This window comes from Halichoerus grypus, chromosome 14 (genome assembly GCF_964656455.1).
Source record: "Halichoerus grypus chromosome 14, mHalGry1.hap1.1, whole genome shotgun sequence".
NCBI lineage: Eukaryota > Metazoa > Chordata > Mammalia > Carnivora > Phocidae > Halichoerus > Halichoerus grypus.
Window position 1 is genome coordinate 14,843,792 of NC_135725.1, and position 15,235 is coordinate 14,859,026.

General features: G+C 36.4%; 1 protein-coding gene across 1 annotated transcript in view; it reads right to left on the reverse strand.

Moving 5' to 3' along the window:
- Positions 1-642: 642 nt before the first annotated feature.
- ALDH1A1 (aldehyde dehydrogenase 1 family member A1) overlaps positions 643-15,235 on the reverse strand; it is a 54,943-nt gene continuing 40,350 nt past the window's right edge. The window contains exons 11-13 of the mRNA XM_036077746.2: positions 12,281-12,438; positions 6,090-6,164; positions 643-1,257 (exon numbers count right to left, since the gene is read on the reverse strand). Of these exons, the coding sequence (XP_035933639.1) occupies positions 1,185-1,257; positions 6,090-6,164; positions 12,281-12,438 (306 nt within the window). The 3' untranslated portion in view covers positions 643-1,184. The remainder of the gene's footprint in view (positions 1,258-6,089; positions 6,165-12,280; positions 12,439-15,235) is intronic.

The following is a 15,235-nucleotide window of genomic DNA, read 5'->3' on the forward strand; positions in this document are numbered from 1 at the left end:
AAGACTGAAGCCACCTACCCCAAATGTTTGCTATTGATTTAAAAAATTCCTCTGGAAAAGAAAATATGTTTCTTTACCTATTTGAGAATGAGTGGATTTGACTTTTATTCTTTTTTTCTTTTTTTTTTTTTTTTTTTTAAAGATTTTTTATTTTTATTTATTTACTGGAGAGAGAGAGAATGAGAGACAGAGAGCATGAGAGGGAGGAGGGTCAGAGGGAGAAGCAGACTCCCTGCCGAGCAGGGAGCCCGATGTGGGACTCCATCCAGGGACTCCAGGATCATGACCTGAGCCGAAGGCAGTTGCTTAACCAACTGAGCCACCCAGGTCTTTATACCCAATTTAACACTGATTTTGAGTGACAGGGAGAGTAAATCACCATAACCAAAACTTCTACTTAAAAAATTCAAACCAGGGGTGCCTGGGTGGCTCAGTCAGTTGAGTGACTCTTGATTTCAGCTCAGGTCATGATCTCAGGGTTGTGGGATCGAGCCCCACATGGGGCTCCATGCTCAGTGTGGAGTCTGCTTCTCCCTCTCCCTCTGCTCCTCCCCCACTCGTGTTCTCCTCTCTCTCTCTCTCTCTCTCAAATAAATAAATAAATAAATAAATTCTTAAAAAAAAATTCAAACTTAACAAAAATCATGCAAGGTTGTTTTTATTAAGCTTTATGTTTAGATTACAGCTAAGTATTTCAGGCATTGCTTCATTTGACAAGGAGACATGACATTCAAGGAAACATTTCAACAAACTCTAATGACTTCACAACTACTGCGAACAGAACATATCTACTCTGCAGCTCAAAGGTGTGTTAAGGACTTAAAGGGGTTGTTAGAGAAAGAAGCTACATGACAACTGGTCCTCTCCTATAACATGATTATCCTGGATGAGTAACTACAAGGAGAAGCACATAACTATTACGGAGCTTGGAGAGATCTCACATCAGCTCCATCCTTGTTTTACAGATAGGACTTGAGGGTCACATATCAGAAGATAAAGGATTCTTTCAGAATAAGCTACATGTCAAATTTTCTATGTGTAGTTTTAATGCTAATATGATTAGCTTATGTTTAAAAAAAAATCAAGAAAAGAACAATTGTGTATTTAAAACCCACTACAATATATTAGTGACTATAGGAGATGCTTAGTCATTGAGGATTCTTCACTCCATTCTTGTGGTTTCTTTATGAGTTCTTCTGAGAAATTTTCATTGTGACCGTCTTGACCTCTGTGTATTCGTGGAGACCATATTCTCCCCTAGAGAGAGGGGGAGAAACCCACAGAATTTAGCACAGCAGTGCAAATGTACCATAGTCCATGATTTAGTACAAATTTGTTCTTGCCTATCTGGCTAGGGACAATGGAAAATATTTTCTGTGTACAGAAGCATTTCAAATAGTAGCCAGCCAACCATAAGATATCTGGTCTCACATAAATCCCCCTGTGGGGAACCTTTTCAAGCCTTTTTTTTTTTTTTTTTTGGCATTTTAAATGACTATTACATTCTGTTGATTTTCACATAAATTGTCTAGTTTTGACATCGTTCTATTTGACTATAAACAAGCTCACCACACACACACACACAAAAGACAGTTCAGTCCAACAAGAATCTTACCATTTCTAGTTTAGGTTCGAATACATAAGACAGATAATAGTACAAAAGGAGAAATCGTAATATATAATCACTTGAGTAGTGGAGTAAAACTATAAATTCAAGTAGAGCTTAGCTTAACATTTTTATTGTGTGTGATTGGCCCAGAAATGATAAGAGGGAATTTTCATGCTAACGTGCCCTGATACGGTTTGAAACAAAATATTTTCTAGCTGTAGTTTTAACAGTATCTCTTGATTTTTGGGAAAACAAAACAAAACAAAAACGCTGACCTTTATTGTTAGAGTTGGTTTGTTTGTCTTTTTTGTTTGTTTGTTTTGAGAGAGAGAAGAGAGGGTTCATTGGCCCAAATTCAGACCTTTGGGCTTTTTGTGGTTTTGGGGTTTTTCTATTCATGCAACCCCTGCCATTTGCTTATATAACTCTTAAATCCAACCCAAGTGATCAAGAATTAACCTGAGTCAATCAGTTAGGATCCTGGTATCCCGTTATTGGGTTTATCGAGAGCTCCTACCAGTTTTGGAAACTGATTTGCCATCTTTTGAAGAAATGACTAAAAGCATTGAGTTCGTTATTCTCTATATTGTTTTGATGAGAGGATTGAATTGCATATACATAGCAGCACTCTTAAAATTATAACACTCGGGCACATGTAGGCTTACAGAGGAAAATGATCTTGATCCTTTTCTACCCCTTCCTTCTGATGCCGTAGACAGGTATGTAGAAGACATCTTTTTCTCCTGGGTAACCTAATCCTCTTAACGCTGATTATTTTCTTGGGCAATTAAGCTTCTGAAAATACCTTCTAAAAGCTTCAATGAACATGTTCTTCAAAGTAATTAAAGGACTTAGCCTCAGTTGTCTGAAACCCATTAAAGGATAATATTTTAGTAAGTATTTTATCTCACAAAGTTAGATAAATTAACCCATGATTTTTGCCAATGGGCTTTCCATTGTATTTTGGGTGACATGGACACTTGAAACTCTCAGGAGAGTACTAAGTGTGATTATTGTCATACTCGGGCTGAAATAAGTCCTGCTCCTAAGTATTACGATGCATAGACATTCCTGTGTCTACGATATAACACAAACACATCCGTTTGACACTTCTCTTTATCCTGCTGCTCTGTGAGTTACTGGTCCTGTACTTCTAAAATCCTCAAGGTACCAATCACCCGGGATTTTATTAGAATGCTGATTCTGTTTCACTAGGTCTGGGAAGAGGTCCAAGATTCTGTATTTCCAACAAACTTCCACTTGACATCCTTGCTTCTCACCTGGGTCCACACTGTAGTAATAAGGTCCTAGTAAGCAAGTTACATCTGTTTTTCACTCTGTACCCAGAACTGAGCCTGGTGCTACTTAAGTAGTCACGGGGATAATGTTTGCTGGACTGACTTGGCGAATATAACTGAACAAAAAAATATTCACATGAGCTTTCTCTATAAATCCAGTAGTTTGTAACACTTTCATGCTCCCCTTATTCTGCAAAGGACAGGAGGAAAGAAGTATCTTGTGAAGGTGCCAAGAACCAATTAATGCAATGGTACGTATACTAGTAAAGTCTCCAGTGACTTATGTTAACTGAAGTGAAAACTAGTACAATTACACCAAGGAAGGAATTTCTATCATTTGACTCATTCCAGTGCCGGCACCATGATCGGAAACCCAATCCCAGGTCCGGGCACTTAGTATTACAACCATGCTGAGATCTGCGCACCACTATTTTTGGCTCTTTGAGGACTCTGTTCCCAACTGATCAATTATACCTTTCTATCTCTAAGGATAAATTGTAATTGAACTCTTGGGAGTCATGTAAGTTTATTGCTTCGGTAATTCTCTTTAAACATCTTGGGGCAAATGACTTGTTTTAAGTTCACCAAATTTGGTTTCAGGTAGACATTAACAGCATCCTCAGCCAGAGTTTTTGCAGTAAAAAATTACAGCATTACTCTTCTCTTTGTGTTTATATAGATATAGAAGGAAATTATCTATATTCACATAACAGAATTTTAAGAAATTATTGATGTTTGATTCTTTTTTTTTTTAAGATTTTATTTATTTGACAGAGAGAGAGAGACAGCAAGAGAGGGAACACAAGCAAGGGGAGGGGGAGAGGGAGAAGCAGGCTTCCCGCGGAGCAGGGAGCCCGATCTGGGACTCGATCCCAGGACCCCAGGATCATGACCCGAGCCGAAGGCAGATGCTTAACAACTGAGCCACCCAGGCGCCCTTGATGTTTGATTCTTATTTTTCCATTTCTCTCTCTTACTTGCTTTTCTTATGCCTCAACCTTAAAGTTGGACCAAACTGTATTCAACAAAATTGCCATACTTGGTCTACTTTAGTCAATTTGTCCCTTTTGATTGTTTTATCTTCAACATTCCTAGGAAAATGTGTTAGGTAGCTGGGCTAGCCATGAGTTAACTGTCCTTCCGAATAACCCAACCTTTGTTACAGCTTTTTGTACAGTAATTAGTTCTGCAAAGGGACTCTCTAATAATGGATATTATAAAGAAAAGGAACCAGGGAACGAAAGAACCATTTGCCAAGTCCCCACCTGGTCACAGAATACTGGGGAATGGACACACAGTTTGTCACTTCACTCTCAGGAGGCTTGTTAGCATCTCCATTTTAAATAGGAGGGAACGGAGGCTCAAAACAGGCTGTGTGGCTAGTAAGAGATGGAGCTGGGGTTCAAGTGCAGGTCGGCTAGTGCCCCATCATCCTTCCTCTGGGACACCATGTTCTTTTTATGAGTCGAGCTTTTGCCATTCTCTCTCCCCACCAACATTCTAAAGATATCCATGGCTCTTCACTGCTTCCTTAACAAAATGTAAGCCAATTTTCTTGAATACAAGACTTCTTAATCTGTATCCTATTTAACTGACATCATACTCTCCAACACCATAAATCCCCACCAGGCATCCAAATTCACGAACCCCCCAACATGCCACATGTAACCGACTGTTCAAGAACGCTTCCCTTCTCTGCTTCCTGACATCCTACATTTGTTTCATGCCCTAGATCAAGTCCTGTATTTTCTGTGAGGTCTTCTCTGACTCTGTCAGCTGCCAGTAAGTTCTTATCCACTGAGTTCCCACAAGGGTTAAAACTACAGCATCTTAAGTATGGAAAGGAGCTCATAGAGTCTCTACTTTGTTCTCCCCCTCCTGTCCCCACCCGCGATTGCTGATTGTATCTGACAGATGAAAACCGTGAGAAGTGGAGCAATTCCATGAATGTTATATTCTGGTGGTGCCCAGATTTTCTGTCCTTCAGTGCTGTGCTCTGCATTTTACCTGATTTTCTACCTCCGTGACTTAAGAACTCCCCGTCTATGACTGTTTACTTTATAGTGTGAGTAGGTTATTTTGCATGACTTTTTTTTACAAATTTCTCCTGCCACCACAATTATATGGAGGATGGGATGTGGTATCATGTATCTCGGGCTCCGAGGCCCTAATATACACAAAAATACTTAATGAACATATATTGAGAAGGAGGATGGATCATTTTATCATTCTTCGTTTTTACTGGCTCCCCAAAGATGACTGCTTCATTGTAATTTTGCTGACTTATTTAAATGACAAAGTAGATGGCAATTTAATGTATTCATGACCTTTAGAAACTGAGACTCATTTTTACTTGCTATTTACAGAATGAGCAGCTTTCCTATGTTTGATTCCATAAGGTTTGTATATGATGTGTCTTTATTCCTCATGACTTTTAAAATGTATTGATAACAAAATGACTTTTAAAATGTATTGGTAACAAAATTAACCAAATATATTGTCACCACTTTCTGTGTATACATATGTATATGTACATTTTTAAAAAGTCTATATACCCAGGTTTCAAAAGCAACTTGAAGGCTTGTAAATGAATTTATATATATATTCTCAATCTAGTCATGACTATAAAACATGTTTTCCTTAGTCAAATTTCCTTTTCAGTTTATATGTTAGTGCAAAAATAACTAATTCGGATCATTTAAAACTTTAGATTCCATATCAAAATATTTCATCAAATGAGAATTACTCTTCCTACACTGAGAAGCTTTTTGAGATAAAGGCACTAATCTACTTAAGAGGTATATTTGAATGACTAGAGTATTCTTACGTTTTCACACTTCCTACAGGAATCAATTTGTAGTTTTTGCTTCCTTTTTGGAAACATTTCCCAGAGAGATCACATTCTTATATACAGCAAGAAACTCTAAAAGTAGGCAATATTTCAATAACCAATGTAATGTATGGTCCCTTATGAATAGTAGGAGCTTAATATATTTCCCTTCTGCCATCACTTTTTTGCACTTAGGGGCTAAATCCAGCATTTAAGAGCTATTTGACAGTACGAATCTCCAGGAAAGAACAGAGGCAGGTTTTAATTTAAGTAGCAGCTATGGAGCGATTCGCTGGGGTGACAATCATTTTGATCAAGGGAAGCATTTATCTTAATAGAAAGTTATCCTTACAGTTCTCTTCCATTTCCAGACATCTTGAATCCACCGAAGGGGCACTGGGCAGATACCACGCTATAGCAATTCACCCTGAGAAAAAAAGAAGTATATTATAGATCATATTTAACCTAGGAAATAACTCCTGAATTTGGAATTTTAACAACCTTAACAACCCTGTTGATTTCAATATAACATACTCATTGTTATTTTTTTTTTTAAAGCAGTACTATAAATTAGCACGTGGAAGTGTATGTATATGTACTGCCTAGAAAGAAACAGAATGGTACAGCTCTGTGTGTGGATAGTCATTTTGGTAGTACATTGTGTCCCTGAGAAGTTGTAGTTTGAAATATAAAAGATAGTATAACCAACATGCCATAGGAGAAAGGATATGGTTTGCCAGAGAATGGGAGTTTGTTGGGTGGGTGTTCTTTACTGCTTTCATAAGCCTTGTAATTCTCTTGAGGATTGTGTACATAACAGGCTAGAATCAATCATCTTTTGCAATTGTAATATGTATTACATTACTCAGTTCACTTTTTCCATTAATTCGTTTAATAAATTACTTAAATAGGACTTAGCAGGAGTTGGATTTCACTATTAGTTTATCCCTTGCCATATTTCATAAAATGTTTAAAGATGTTCTATGAACAAATATAATTACGAAAACATGAGTAATTAGAATTAAAGGAAAAATTATGATAAAAGGCCAAGACAAGGAGGAAAATTTAGAACACAGTTTTGCAGGGCATGAGCAATTTGTTTAGCTTTCAGTCTCCTGGTGGCCAAGGTGAAGAGGAAAATTTAATTACCTGTATGATTCTCATTATGTGTAAGGAGAAAAAATATTATTTGAAGGAGAAACAACGTTCTTTTAAAATATTTCCTCTCCCTTGATGTTGCTACAATAGGAGAACAACACTGTGACTTCTAGATACATTGTATTATGCATGCAAGTTGGATTATGAATTTGATCCTGAGATAATATTCAGTCATTTCTTCAGTGAAAGCATTTACTGTCCAAATTCCCAGAGCTCCATGTTCTCATTGGACCACAGTTTCTTATCCAAGTCTCTTCTTCGGGAGCACAGTTCCTTAAATAAATGTATGCTTTCAAAAGACAACTTGTCTAGGTTTGTTTAATTGTTCTCCTACTACAAAACCAGATCCCTACTCTGAAATGATGGGTAAAATCCCAACAACCCTGGGATTCAATAATTATCCTGAAAACACCAAGTGGAAACTACGTCTGGGACAGTGCCAGAAACAGAATTATGTTCTAGAATAAATAGCAATAAGAATATGCCTCTGTTTTAATAGCAGAGGAATTCCAGACTGGGGATTTCCACATCACTGGGCAGAATGATGTCATATGCTCAGTCCAATCCAGCAGGCATACAACATTCCAAAGTAAAAAACCTGAAACTTGTCTTTTTATGTTAAAATGTGCAGAAAATGAGTTTGCTCTTTCGATCCTATCCTGGAAGTGAAAATATTTTCATTTAAGCAAATGGAGAACTAAGAAATATTCAGTTAGAGAAAACTATTAATTTCAAAGTAATCAGCCTTGCCAATTGATTCTCCTTCCACAGCCTTTTCTTGTTATAAAGAAGGGAGGTTCCAAGCCCACGAGCCCTGGCTGTGCCCCCTTAGTACCCAGGTGATACTGAGAAAGGTATCTGGCCTCTCTAAACACATATTTTCTCCTCTGTACAATGGAAGTGATAATATTTAACCAGATTATTTCAAGGCATAAGTAAGGTGATGCATAACAGGTACTTTTTTTTTTTTAATAGAATGTCCTTCTTATAGTGGCTTCTTATAGTGGCTTATAGTCAACTAAAGTTGACAAAACTTCTTATATAGTGGAAGTTTTTAGTAACTGGAGATAATATACATACATGTAATAGTAATGCTGAATCTTATTAATAATTTTATCATAGGAAAATTGCACTTTAATCACTAGCCCTACTGATTATTTAAGAAGAATTTGCTTGATTTTAAGTCTTGGAAAGAAAACATCCCACTATAGAAAGAATCAGGCTTTTGAGCAGTTTCTCTGTCCTGGTTGCACAAAGAATCACATGGGAGCTTTGAAAAATACTCTTTAAATAAAAACCTTTAAATAAAAGTCCACATTCAATCGCAGAGATTGATATAATTGATGGATTTGATGGTCACCACCCTATGCCAAATCAGTTTATTATTATTTTTAAAGCTCCCCAGATGACTCTAATGCACAGTCAGGGTTGAGAATCACTACTTTCGAGTCTGAAATAGGTCTGCGTCTCAGCAGCCATTTATTGTGTGAGCTTTGATCAGTGACTTAACTTCACTAAACTTTCGTTTTTTTCATCGATAACTCTGACATAACACTGTTGTTATAAGGTGAAATGAGATAATGAACATAAGGAACGGAGAACAGCGCCTAGCATAGACTATACTGACTAAATGGTGACTCTCTCTTTGATTAGGAAAAAAGATTCCAGAGCTACACAGCGGGGCAAGGACTGCTTGGCTGTCCCTTTTAAGGATAAATATTTTTCAGCCTCCTTGCACAGTAATGCAGGGTTGGGAAAGAAACAGCGGGCTGCTTTTCCTCAAAACTGTGAAGCCTCAGGGCACCTGGCTGGCTCAGTCGGCGGAGCATATGACTCTAGATCTCAGGGTTGTGAGCTCAAGCCCCATGTTGGGCATAGAGATAACTTAAAAATAAAAATAAATAAATAAAAGGATAAATACTTTTCATTGTCTAATGGATTTTTAACTGGAGTAGGTGTGACTGATTATCTGGAAGGAAAATCATCTTTAAATATTGACATGGACTGAGGGGACAAAGTGAGTTTCGATCGGGTAAAAATTACCAACCAAGCAGTCCAGACACTGGGGGCTGGGCAGAGGTGCATCAGTTTGAGAGGCATGGCCTTAAAGTATAAAAATCAAGAGATATAAATGAAGATACAATATAAATCAGATATAAAGCATGTATAAATCAGGTTAAAAACGAAGAGACATGTTTCTCAAAACTACTATGTTCTTCCTAATTAAGACCTTCAGACATCTCTAATAAACCCAGAATAAGAAACCGATATAAGAAATAAACACTTGCAGACATAAGAGCATCAAGTAAATATCGTCCTACTATATAATTAAATTGATTAAAGCAGAAGTTCATCTCCCTTGTGCATAGCGCAGTGCCAAGTACCTAAACATTATTTAGTAACACTTATATTAGCCAAACATTAAAATATTTGGGGTAAGCAATTTAGGGGCTAGATACAGAGAAAATAACCTTCTAAAGTTCTTCTAATATAGTAGGGTTTTTGTTTTGCTTTTTGTTGGTGGTGTTGTTTTTTGTTTGTTTGTTTCGTTTTGGCTTTGGTTTTAAGGCAGTAACTGCTTGTCCAGCAGGCCATGTGATTCCAAATGAAAACAATCAAAGTCTGAAAAAATTCAAAGTGAGGTGTGGTCCAAGATAGCAGCATAGGTTTATCCTGAACTCACATTTTCCCATGAATGCATACATAAACAATCTGACTTTACACCTTAAGAAACCAGAAAATGAAGGAAGAATGAAGCTTAAAGTTAATAGAAGGAAGGAAATAGGAAAGGTCTCAGTGGAATAGAGAATGGAGAGACAGGAGAAAAGATCCATAAAACTAAGAGCATGTTCTTTAAAAAGATAAACAAAATTGACAAACCTTTAGCTAGACTTACCAAGAACAAAAGAGAGGGTTTAAAGAAATAAATCAGAAATGAAAGAGAAGTTATAACCAGTACCACAAAATTAGAAAAGATCATAAGAGAATACCATGGATAATTATACACCAACAAATTGGACAACTTAGAAGAAATGATTAAATTCTAAAAAAAGTGAGAGTTTTCAGGACTGAATCATGAAGAAATAGAAAATCTAAATAGGCCAATTACTAATAGGAAATTGTATCAGTAATCAAAAAATTCCCAACAAACGAGTTTCAGGACCAGATGGATTTATTGGTGAATTCTACAAAACATTCAAAGATTTACTACCTATCCTTCTCAAACTCTTCCAAAAATTTAAAGACAAAACTCATTTTATGAGGCTGGCATCACCCTGATACCAAAAACAGACAAGGACATGACAATAAAAGAAAATTATAGGCCAATATCCTTGATGAACACAGACGCAAAATCTCCAACAAAATATTAGCAAACCAAATTCAATGATACATTAGAAGAGTCATACATCATGATCAAGTAGGATTTATTCCAGGGATGCAAGGATGGTTCAACATCTGCAAATCAGTCATCACGATCCACCACATTAACAAAATGAAAGTTAAAAATCATATGATAAGCTCAATAGATGCAGAAAAAAATTTGACAAAATTCAACATCCATTAATGATAAAAATTCTCAAAAAATGGGGATATGGGGAATATAGCTCAATGTAATAAAAGCCATGTATGACAAACCCACAGCTAACATCATACTCAATGGTGAAAAGCTGAAAGTTTTTCCTTTAAGATCAGGAACAAGACACGCATGTCCACTCTCATCATTTTTATTCAACATAATATTGGAAGTCCTAGCCAGAGCAATTAGGCACAAAAAGGAAATAAAACTATCCAAATAGGAAAAGGAGAAGTAAAACTGTCACTATATGGAACAGAATAGAGAACTCAAAAATAAACCCATACATATATGGTAATTGATTTATGACAAAAGAGGCAAGAATAGACAATGGGGAAAGGACAGTCTCTTCAATCAGTGGTGCAAGAAAAACTGGACAGCCACATGCAAAATACTGAAACTAGGTCACTTTTGTACACAATACACAAAAATAACTCAAAATAAAGACTTCAATTTAAGACTTGAAACCATAAAGCTCTTAGAAGAAAACATAGGCAATAAGCTACTTGACGTCAGTCTTGGCAATAAATTTTTGAATCTAACCCTAAATGCAAAGGCAACAAAAGCAAAAATAAACAAGTGGGGACTACATCAAACTAAAAACTTCTGCACAGCAAAGGAAACCATTACCAAAATGAAAATACAATCTATACTGACTGGGAGAAAATATTTTCAAATCATATATCCAATGAGAGATTAATCTCCAAAATACATAAAGAACTCATACAACAAACAATCAATCAAAAAACAAAGAGTCCAATAAAAAAATGGGCAGAGGATCTACATTAGACATTTTTCCAAAGAAGATATGCAGATGGCCAATAGGCCCATGAAAAGATGCTCAACATCACTCATTATCAGGGAAATGCAAATTAAAACCACTTGAGATTTTACCTCACTCCTGTCAGAATGACTAGTTTCAAAAGGATAAAAAATAACAGTGTTGGCGAGGACACAGAGAAAATGGAACTCTCTTGTGCTGTTGGTGGATATGGAAATTGGTGCAGCCACTATGGAAAACAGTATGGAAGCCCCTCAAAAGATTAAAAATAGAACTATCATATGATCCAGCAATTCTACTTCTGGGTATTTATCCAAAGGAAACAAAAAGATATATGCACCCTATGTTCATTGCAACATTATTTGCAATAGCCAAGATATGGAAACAACCTAAGTGTCCATGAACAGATGAAAGGATAAAGAAGATGTGATATATGTGTACAATGGAATATTACTTAGCCATAAAAAAAGAAGGAAATCCTTGCCATTGGTGACAACATGGATGGACCTTGAAGGTATTATGCTAAGTAAAAGAAGTCAGAGAAAAACAGATATTGTATGATTTCACTTACATGGGGAATCTAAAAAACAAAACAAACAAAACGTATAGATACAGAGAACAGGCTGGTGGTTGCCAGAGGGGTAGGATGTTGGGAGTGGGAGATACATGTGAAGGGGGTCAAGAGGCACAAACTTCCAGGTATAAGATAAATAAGTCATGGGGACATAATATACAGCATGGCAACTACAGTACATAATTGTGTATCGCATATTTGATAGTTGCCAAGACAGTAAATCTTAAAAGTTCTCATCACAAGAAAAAAAATTTAATTTTGGAGAGTGACTGATGATAACCAGACTTACTGTAGTGATCACTTTGCAGTGTATACAAATATCAAATTATTGTATCGTACACCTGAAAATAATACAATGTCAATACCTCAAAAATAAATAGGTAAATAAAGAACAAAGTTCAAAGTAACATGTTAATGTGATTAACGCTGAAAAGACGATATGTAGATTTGACTTACCATACTGTCCCAGCCTGCAGAGCGGAGGAAACTGTTATGGCTTTATCAATATCTTTGGTAAAGATTCCTGCTGATAAGCCATAAAGAGTATTATTTGCCCTCTTGATCACGTCATCTAAAGATTTAAACTTCATGATTTGCTGCACTGGTCCAAATATCTATACCATAAAAAATGAATGAAATAAATCAAAGTAACAGGTTAAAACTAAATATCTTAAATGGTATTGTAGTTTTATTCCCCTACAAACTACCATAAACTAAGATTTTACTTTGCATCTCAAAGTGTAAGAATCAAAACGGTAGCTGCTGGAATGGGAGGTTAAGATAGGCAATGCTCTTGTGTTAAATTCCCTTTGGAACAAAATGGGGTAGAAATAAATAAGGTAATATTAATTTTCTTGTTGTTGGAATTAGACTTCCAAGAACTTACCATTGTGTATAAAGTCATTAACTTCAGAGTTTCTTTTACATTTAGAAATATTTTATATTCTCTCCCTAGTTTTCCACATCAAGTCACTACATAAACAGCAAACTCAAGAAAGTAATGCTTGCTCTACTGGATAAATGAATAAGTAATAATTGATAATAATTATTTTGTTTTAAATATCAGTGTATCATCAACTGAAATACCACCTATTTTACTGGACTTAGATCTTTTTATAATCAGCCAAATTAGCTGAAACAACATGAATTTTTGTTCGGATTCTGTTCTTCAGCCAAATCTTAAGCGACTTACGTGTATGAAGCAAAATGATCCATTACTGTAAGAGCTTAAATCCTCAACCACTAACTAAAGCATGGGTTCATTAATAATGACTATAATCATAGGATGGGAAACAAACTCCCAATTTGCTCATTCAAACCTAAATTGCTCTTTCACTTTTGCTAGATTCTCTAGTTAGCTCAGCCCAAAGTCAACTTATTCTGTATCTCATCCCCAGATGGGAGAAAAACAAGTGGGTTTTCTCTTAAAAATTAAGCTCCTGTATTATGTTTCTGTAAAACATACATTAAAATTAAGCAAAGAGGGGTCCTTCTGAGTGTTACTAAAATTTTCTGAGAAATGTAAGTTAGTGGGAGGCAAAAATCAGAAAAGAGAGTTTTCTGGTGTTCATCACTGATCTAAGTATTGGAGTTGGGGGTTACAATTCCACAAAGGCTGAGTATCAATCCTAAGGCTGTAAATCTAATTATTGTATTGTAACCTGGGAACCAGATACATAGCAGCTATGGTAATAAGTGTGTTAATATCTTACCTAATTTTAATTGAACAAAGCACATGGTTCAAGGCTTCTTTGAAGCAGCAAACAAACTACCCTACTATGTATATTACAGGAACACAATAAATGTTTCCTTGATTGAATGTATTTTTTTGCCTTTATCTTTTCCCATGGTATGCAAGAACAGCAAATCCAGTAAGACAAATATTTGTCAATACATGCAAAATTTACATGCAAATAAATGCAAAAAAAAAATCAGTTGACAGCTGAATTGGTGTTGAGAAACTATGTTTGATTATCCATATGTATCTTTTGTTTTATTTTTCCTATTTATTTACTGCTTGCAAATGTGATTATGCACTTTCCCCCTTGCTTGATGGCATTTTGGGAGGTAAAGAAAATAACCCTTTTAGATTCTCTATCATATCATAAACATGAAATATAAATTCACTGGATGAAAGATCATGATTCAGTACATTTGAATCGGCAGCGCCTTCTTGTTATAGTTTATTATGGGACACCTTCATAGCCCAAAGCCAGTGAATCTATCTCTGTATTTATTAAAACCCCTCTGTCCAGGGCACCTGGGTGGCCCAGTCAGTTAAGCATCTGACTCTTGATTTCAGTTCAGGTCATGATCTCAGGGTCATGAGATCGAGCCCTGTGTCAAGCTCCACACTCACTGCGGAGTCTGTCTGAATTCTCTCCCTCTCCCTCTGTCCCTCCCTCTGCTCGTGTTCTCTCTAAAATCAATCAATCAATAAAATCTTAAAAAAAATAAAACCCCTCTGTCCATGAGGTAGATTATTTATAATTCCTAAATGCAAACTAGCCTTTCCTAGTTATATAGTTATATATCATGTCTCTGGATAACATCTTCTTAATGTTAGTTTGTGCTCACTAAATATTGAACAGCAATATATTTGTCTAGGAAAATTAGGAAGTGCAAGAGCTGAAAACAGGGCCAAGAGCATATGGAGGGTGAGGAGCCATGTAGGGGATGAATGTTATTTTCAAATATATGGATGGCTCTTATGTGGAAAAGGGCATAGTGCAGATATGAGGCCAAAAAGCAGAACTTAAGAGGAGGGATTCATATGCAGCGAGAGGGAACTTTCTAGTGCTTAGCATTGTCCAGACACGGAAAAGTCTAAGAAATAATGAGTTACCTGTTGATGATGCTGTTTAAAGAGACACTGGCTGGCCAATGGCCAGGAGCAAACCAATGATCATAGTGGGATTGGAGAGGTGAGCTTAAGAGATCCTTCTAGTTTTATGAGGCTATAATTCTGTAACAGTAACAAGTCACTTAAGCTCTTTGGATCTCAATTACCTCATCTATAAATTTGACTTTTGGCCTGAGTTATCCATAATCTTCCTTCTAACATTAACACACTATCACTTTTTAACAGAATGGTTCCCACATGCTCCATGGGATTCTACACTGTTAGGTTAGGTGGGATTGGGTGGATAATGAAGTCAACATGAGCAACAGTAGGTCACATAGAAAGAGTGGGCAATGGTGGTCATGAGAGTTAGACTACACCTCCAAGCTGCTTAGCTGGGCGTGTGACCTAGCTCTTTCCTACTTTGGGCCTTAGGTTTTTTATCTACTACTTAGGATGATAACAAGAATCATAAATCATAGTTGACTATGCGGCTCAAAGGAGAACTCAAGATATAAAAGGCATAAAGATACAAAAAGGTTCAAAAAAGTTTGACATGTGGGGCGCCT